The 8,447-nt window shown below is 40.7% G+C and overlaps 1 protein-coding gene across 1 annotated transcript; it reads left to right on the forward strand.

Annotated features, from left to right (window-relative positions):
- Positions 1–621: 621 nt before the first annotated feature.
- LOC122129054 (GTPase IMAP family member 9-like) lies at positions 622–1,313 on the forward strand (the record flags this gene model as incomplete). Its single annotated transcript, XM_042704076.1, has 1 exon — positions 622–1,313. A coding segment is annotated over one exon (692 nt), but the record flags the coding sequence as incomplete, so codon positions are not given.
- Positions 1,314–8,447: the final 7,134 nt, after the last annotated feature.

An 8,447-nucleotide genomic window follows, 5' to 3' on the forward strand; every position in this document is an offset into this window, starting at 1 on the left:
ACCAAATTCTTGGTTGGATCCACCTTGTGATTCAGATCCACTCCAAAATGTAATGACCCATGCTACACCTTTTTTTCCGTAATCCTGCACCAAAAACATAACCTCATTGGTGGAGATAATACTATTGCTACTACTACTACTACTACTAAAAATAATAATAACTAGTGATGCATTTCTGCAAGAAAAGTGTTATTGCTCAACAGTACCAGACATTTGCCCAGCAAATGACAGATTATACAAACATGAATAAAAAGCAGAAAATATGATTGAAGGGAGTGTTATCTGTGTGTTATGACATTTCTTGTTTTTGCTATTTTCAGTGGACAAACAAATTCACATTTGTCCTCATCATTGGAATATTGCACCGAGACAATGTGTGAAATATTGACAGTTATTGATGGCTTGTTTTATGCAGAAATAATAATAATAATAATAACAGTTATGCACATTATTGAAACAGACAAAGAGAAAATGGAGAAAGAGAAAATTCACTGGCAGTAGGGATACAAATACTTGAATCTGAAATACAAAATCTGTACAATGGTGCGACATGTGTTTGTAAAACTGTTGTCAGATGTTTCCAAAAGCACCAAATATTTGTCTAACTCTTTGCTTTCACAGTGCCTTCATCTCCTGCTGACCTGAGGATGGTGCTGGTGGGGAAGACTGGATCAGGGAAGAGTGCAGCAGGAAACACCATCCTGGGAAGAGAACGCTTTGAATGTGGGGTTTCACCTAACTCTGTGACAAAAGAGTGTCAGATAGATGAGGTCATGTCAGGGGAGAAGACCATCTCAGTTACTGACACACCAGGTGTGTGTGACACAGAAATAGGTGATAAGTCTTTGAGGCATGCGCTGGAAAGCTGTATTTACATGACAGCTCCTGGACCCCATGTGTTCCTGCTAGTGATCAGTCTTGGGGTTAGATACAGCAAGGAAGAGAAGGATGCAGTGCAGTGGATCTGTGAGAACTTTGGGAAGGAAGCTTTACAGCACGCAATCATACTCTTCACCCACACTGATGGGCTCAAAGGCACAACCTTAGAGCAGTATGTTGATGAAAGTGGTTATGATCTCCAGAACCTCATTAGTGAGTGCGAAGGAAGATTTCATGGATTTAACAATAATGACATAAATCCACATCAGGTCACTGAACTGCTGCAGAAAATTGAAGACATGGTGGAGAGCAACAGAGTGAAGGGAAGAAAGCACTTTACCAATGAGATATATGAGAGAGCCCAGAAACATATTGAAAAGGCCAGGAGACTACAGAAGGCAAAAGAAGTCGCACTGAGATGCACTGTGCAGTAGCTGTAGGAGTGATAGTACCTGGAAGTTTTGTTTACAGAGTCACAGAACTCCTGATCCTTCTGTTGATTGGAGAATGTGGTGGGGTTTTTTTGTTGCAAAAATAGAGTAGATAAATAACATTTAAGTAATATCTAGATATAATTCTTCTAGAAACTGAAAGAAAGAAAAACCATGTGTGTTTTTGCAGAATGATATTTGATTTTTCAATGCATTTACAAGAGAGTCCAGAGACAGATTGAAAATGCCATGAAAAAGGACAAAGGCTAAACAAGTAGCTCTGGGTGTGGCTGCAGGTGTAGGAGTGGCAGCAGCAGTATCTGGGGGAGTTGTGATTGTAGTTACAGAACTCCTGGTCCTCCCATGACTGTTGATTGGAGCAGCAGTAGGAGGTGGCGTCACGCTCCTTGGAAAGAAAATATCAAAACAATTATGTGAAGAGAAATAATGTATGACTGGCTTCAAGCAACTTAAAGCAAAGAAAAATCCTGACAGGTTTTTGCAGAATAGTATTTGATTTTTTGTTTTTAGCCGATGGGGTTTTTGTACATCCCATACATAACATCTGTAAGACATTTATAAATACTATGAATAGAAAAAATGTATTTGTGTGATGTTGTTATTTTGGGGGAAGGTAAAAAAAAAAAGAAAATACCAATGATGTGTACAAGAGAGCCCAGAAAAAGATTGAAGATATCAGGAGTCTAGAGGGGACTAAAGAAACCGTTCTGTGTGTGGTTTCAGCTGCAGGAGTGGTAACAGCAGTATCCGGAGCAATTTTGCTCAGTCACAGAATCCCTGATCGTCTCAGGAATGTTGATGGGAGAAGGGCTCGTAGTGGCAGTGGGAGGTGGTGTTGCGTTCCTTGAAAAATTTGCAAATAAATCAGAAAATAAGAAACCAAATAATCAAATGAGAAATAACAAGTAATATAAATATATGTATGTGTACATAATTCTTGTGTATATAATCCTGCATGTTTTTGCAGAATCATTTTCGATTTTTATTTTGTAGCTAATAGGGTTTTTGTTTACTTCCCATACAAAAGGTTCTGGGTATGACTGTGTATACAAAATTGTGTTTCATAAAATAAATAAAGAAAATATTTCACGATAGTATCCTCTGTAAGACATTAATAAATATTATGACTAGAAAAAGGAATTTGTGTGATTTTGTTATTTTGGGGGAAGGTACATAAAAAACCCATCTCACTTCTGTTTCAGCTGCTCAGTGCAAAAAGTCTAAAATGATAATGAAAAAATCTCTGCTATGTTCCATGACTACATACCCACTGTAGGGGCTCTGGTGGGGACAATATGGGGACAATATGACTGCATACCCACAGTAGGGGCTGTGGTGGGGACAATATGGGGACAATATGACTGCATACCCACAGTAGGGGCTGTGGTGGGGACAATATGGCTGCATACCCACAGTAGGGGCTGTGGTGGGGACAATATGGCTGCATACCCACAGTAGGGGCTGTGGTGGGGACAATATGGGGACAATATGACTGCATACCCACAGTAGAGGCTGTGGTGGGGACAATATGGCTGCATATCCACAGTAGGGGCTGTGGTGGGGACAATATGGCTGCATATCCACAGTAGGGGCTGTGGTGGGGACAATATGACTGTATACCCACAGTAGGGGCTGTGGTGGGGACAATATGGGGACAATATGACTGCATACCCACAGTAGAGGCTGTAGTGGGGACAATATCGCTGTAGGACAAAATTACATCATGGTCACACAGCACATGCTGCACAGTCAAGGACAAAAGGGCAGATTGACCCACTGTGGCATTTGTACCATGGAAGGACTTGCTTGTGCTACCACGTTCTGCACTCACCCATATACACTACCGTTCAAAAGTTTGGGGTCACTTAGAAATGTCCTTTTTTTAAAAAAGAAAAGCACTGTTTTTTTCAATGAAGATAACATTACATTAATCAGAAATCCACTCTATACATTGTTAATGTGGTACATTTCTAGGTGGAAACGTCTGGTTTTTAATAAAATATCTACATAGGTGTATAGAGGCCCATTTCCGGCAACTATCACTCCAGTGTTCTAATGGTACATTGTGTTTGCTAATCGCCTTAGATTAGAAGACTAATGGATGATTAGAAAACCCTTGAAAACCCTTGTGCAATTATGTTAGAACAGCTGAAAACTGTTTTGCTGGTGAGAGAAGCTATAAAACTGGCCTTCCTTTGAGCTAGTTGAGTATCTGGAGCATCACATTTGTGGGTTCGATTGTACTCTCAAAATGGCCAGAAAAAGAGAACTTTCATGTGAAACTCGCCAGTCTATTCTTGTTCTTAGAAATGAAGGCTATTCCATGTGAGAAATTGCGAAGAAACTGAACATTTCCAACAACGGTGTGTACTACTTCCTTCAGAGAACAGCACAAACGGGCTCTAACCAGAGTAGAAAGAGAAGTGGGAGGCCCCGGTGCACAACTCAGCAAGAAGAAAAGTATATTAGAGTCTCTAGTTTGAGAAATAGACGCCTCACAGGTCCTCAACTGGCAGCTTCTTTAAATGGTACCCGCAAAACGCCAATGTCAACGTCTACAGTGAAGAGACGCTCCGGGATGCTGGCTTTCTAGGCAGAGTGGCAAAGAATAAGCCATATTTTAGACTGGCCAATAAAAAAAAAAAGATTGATATGGGCAAAAGACCACAGACATTGGACACAGGAAGATTGGAAAAAAGGGTTATGGACAGACAAATCAAAGTTTGAGGTGTTCGGATCACACAGAAGAACATTTGTGGGATGCAGAGCAGGTGAAACGATAATGGAAGAGTGCCTGACGCCATCTGTCAGGCATAGTGGAGGTAATGTGATGGTCTGGGGCTGCTTTGTGAAAGTGGGAGATTTGTACAAGGTAAAAAGGATTTTAAATAAGGAAGGCTATCACTCCATTTTGCAACGCCATGCCATACCCTGTGGACAGCGCTTGATTGGACACACACACACACACACACACACACACACACACACACACACACACACACACATATATACACACACACTCTCTCACACACACACAGAGACAGAGTGTTTGAGAGAGAGAGAGAGAGAGAGATACAACCGGCATGAAATGCCATACTCTTGACACAAGTTAGGGGTTCAGGCAATTCATGAAACTTAAGTTAGTTACAAATACAAAAAAAGACATGAAAAGTAAAGTATGAAGATGTGGAAATATATTTTATGAATAATTCTAAGTACATTATTTTGATGCTGATAAATACATAGATGAAGAAGATAAATAAATACAAATAATTATTTTTAAATGTTCATGGTTCAGTGTTTATAGAATTGGTCAGGTCCAAAGGCTTGTATAAATAGCAGTAAAAGAAAGATGTATTGGGTTTCAAGTAACACAATTACAATAGTGAGTGCTCGCATAGAGGAAAATCATCACAATGTCCCAGTTGTTCTTCATTGGGTCGTCTCATCCAGCGTCTGAGACACAGCAGAGGAGAGAGAGAAAAGTGGCGTGAGGGGTTAGACAACTCTGCCAGTGTCTGCTCCTGCTTCCTCAGGTCTGCTTGGATGCCTTCTCCTCCCTCTTCAGCTTGAGCTTCCTGCTGTCATGTTCTTCCCTTCCTCTCTGTCCAGTAGAGCAGAAAGGGAGAGGAGACATCCAATGAAACAGCAGCATGGCGCTTAAAGGAGAACTAATGGGCTTTTTGGTTTCAAACAGCCTCCTGCTCTGCTGACCTCTGTGCTCACGGACAGCATCTCCTGCTTCTCCTGCTCTGCCTCCTGCTGCTCTCCTGCCCACTAGAGGGAGCTCTATGATGCTGATTCCAAACAGTCACTCAGTCAGTCTGCTCACCCACTACCTTCTCCCGTGAGGGCTTGATTACCTGTAGCTGTGCCAACCCAGTGAGCTTTTTAAACTTGATATGACAATATGATGATTAGTAATAATACATCTGTCTGAAAGTGTACTGCTTGTTCATCAAGGACTTATCTGAGTTCACAAAGGAGCCTCTTTCAGTCATCCACGCATCTGTAACACCAAGTCACAGTAAACATGACCTTTACCTTTACCTACCTTAACCTAATGTACATTAGAGTCAGAAATATGGGTCAAGTACACAAGTACACAACTGACATGATACATTCCAAACAACCATCTTCTCTCTGCATGAAAATGAATACATGGAAGCATATAACTGAAAGCATGAATAATATTTTTCTTAAATCATCATTGCCACTGAATAGCACAATAGTCACACAATAGCCCTCATAATTAAATTGTAAAACATAGGTATGCATTGTACTTTGCAACAAAATAAAAATCCCAGCTCCGACCTTTCATAAGCGTTTTATCTTTATCTTCATCTTTATCGCTTGATCTTGATCACATGCAGTGCGTCACTCAGCAGTGTTTATGGTCACTGCATGAGGTCTCTGCTCTGACTAAATCACATGCTGCTCTTAACACGTATAAACACTCCACTGAATGACAATGGAGAGCATTCAACATATTTATATTATAATGGCTTCTGACACATGCATTCAAGATATTTAATTCTAATGACTATTGCATACACAATGTAACTATACTAGAACTAGTGGCGTGGCAAGAGCAGAGATCAAAACAGATGAACCATGGCTCAGTTCTGGTCATCAGTTCTGGTGTTTCAGTAAATGGCTCTTGAATATGTAACACCAGTATAAAACTGACCATGCTAACATTACTGACTGATAACCCTTCTAGTAGAGTTGGAAGAACACAGCTCCAAACAGATAAATGATGCCTCAGTTTGTCTGGACATGGTGGTCATGTGCTTAAACTCAGAGGACATGAATGGATGCTGCTCCACATCTTGGATGTATTTGATCTTCTTCAAGATTAAAAGAAAGTAGTCTAGAAAATTCTAGCAAACTGCCTGAATATTTAACAAATGAGATCTGCCTTTTCCAAAATAGAACTGTGTCTTAAGATTTACAAGAACAGGTCCACATGTACGTAAGTGTTACTGTTAATATCTAACCAGAAATACTGGTGTTATGAAAACCATCCACAAATGTCAAGGAGGTTGGGAGAGTGACTGCGTGACTGTCTGCTGGTACATTGAGTTATAAAACAGTTGAGGAGACGACTGTGGAGTGGTTTACCAGTACAGCAGCTTGATCATTAACAGAATGGCGTCGTTCAGACTTACTGCTTTTGGAGTTTCAATTCATGGGAGAGAGACTGCGTGACTGTCTGCAGGTACACTGAGTTATAAAACAGTTGAGGAGTCGACCGTGGAGGGGATTACCAGCACAGCAGCTTGATCATTAACAGAATGACGTCGATATATGGAGTCAAAGACTCAAATCAACTTGTGGTTGGCTGTTTGGTCTTCGTAGGGATTGGCCTTTGATTTGTAAATACATTTTATAAAGGAGGAAATTGCACACATCAGGCCACAACTCTGCACACTGCTTCAGAGCAACTGGACATCTGTTGAAGATTAACAATAGGAACCCTTCGTGTGAGTACAATCTAAGTTTTCTTTGTACCTTTTGCATTCCCAAATACAGTTTTATTGCAGAACCTTTTTAACTTACTCAGACAATGTAATCTACATCAGCTGCAAATACATCAACATTGGGGCTATTGCACCTGAGATCATAGAATTCAGAGCTAAATTCTTAAAGGATTTATTTTGTTTTGGCACCATGTCAGAGAATTTCTTATTGTTATTTAATCATTTAAAGTGACAACAGACAGCCCATAAACCAGGGATGGGAAACTTTAATGATGGAGAGAGCCACAATTTTTCTTCATCGCTACCAGAGAGCCGCATAGGACCGCACACTTCCCCTAATCGGATATGAGAAAACTACCATTTTAAATAAGACCAAAATATGTGTATACACATCTCTGTATGTTTATTGAACTAACATACAGTACAGTAGCTTCATATGTTTTTTTTTTTTTTTTTTAAGATTTATTTTTGGGCTTTTTGTGCCTTTAATCGATAGTGCAGTGAAGAGTGGGACAGGAAATGAGAGGGAGAAGAGCTGGGGAGTGGACAGGAGAAATGACATCGGGCCGGATTCGAACCCGTGTCCTCCATGGGCGTCAAGCCCGAATGTGGTCGGGGCTACTGCTTGCGCCACAGTGCCCCCCAGTAGCTTCATATGTTTAATGCTCAAATGCATTTGTATCATTTCTACTCTTCTTTAATCACAAATACAAAACGTTTGTTTTAAGGAAACAAAAATAACCACTCCGCTCTGTTGGAGGACTCCTGCGAAACGGGTGTGTCTCCCCTGCATCGCTGGTGCACCCTCCGAACAGCTGACAGCTTGTCAAGCCACTATACACACTTGCAACACTATTAATGGTGTTGAAAATGTCCATGCCCTTAGTGGTATCATACAAAGACACCAATTTGAATAACTCCTCATGCACTTCAAAAGAACTGGCAATAGTTCTTATAAAAATCAGTAGCTGGCTAACATCTATCATATCTGTACTCTCATTCAAGGCCAAGGAGAAGTACTTGCAGTCATGCATGAATTGTTTCAGCTTCCCCTCGACATGATTGTGAATGTCACTCTGCGAGTCACCGTGCGACCGGACAAGGAGACCGTTTCAAAATTTATAACCAGGTTATCGTCACCAAAAGCTTTGGCCATTTCTACGGTAAACCTCTACGGTAAATTTCTCCATGTGACAAGGGCTTCTTTGATTTGGCAAGCTCAAGTGCAACAGCATAAGATTCCTTGACTGCAGACTCTTGTGTGGTTGTGTTGGTAAAAAGTCGCTGTTGTTGGTGTACTTTTGATTTGAGGTCAACTACGACAGCAGCCCTAAAAGCTGCGGTGTACTTCTTGCGCAAGGTGTTGTAGTGCTGACTTATGTTGAAATCTTTCATGGCTGATAACGTTTCTAAACAAACTAGACACATGGGTTTGCCTTAAAATTCTGTGAACAGATCATCTGCTTCCCATCTCGCCTGAAAGACAGGATTCTCTTTCGAGAAATGTTCTCTTTGCACTGCTCACTTCTCTTTGAGGCTCTATCTCTCTTCCTTGCTGAAGGAAGACTGAATTGTTTTGTTACTGATTCGAAGTGGTAAAGGAAGCATTTTTAAGATTTTTGAAAATGTATCT

Source organism: Clupea harengus, unplaced genomic scaffold (genome assembly GCF_900700415.2).
Source record: "Clupea harengus unplaced genomic scaffold, Ch_v2.0.2, whole genome shotgun sequence".
In the NCBI taxonomy this organism is placed as follows: domain Eukaryota; kingdom Metazoa; phylum Chordata; class Actinopteri; order Clupeiformes; family Clupeidae; genus Clupea; species Clupea harengus.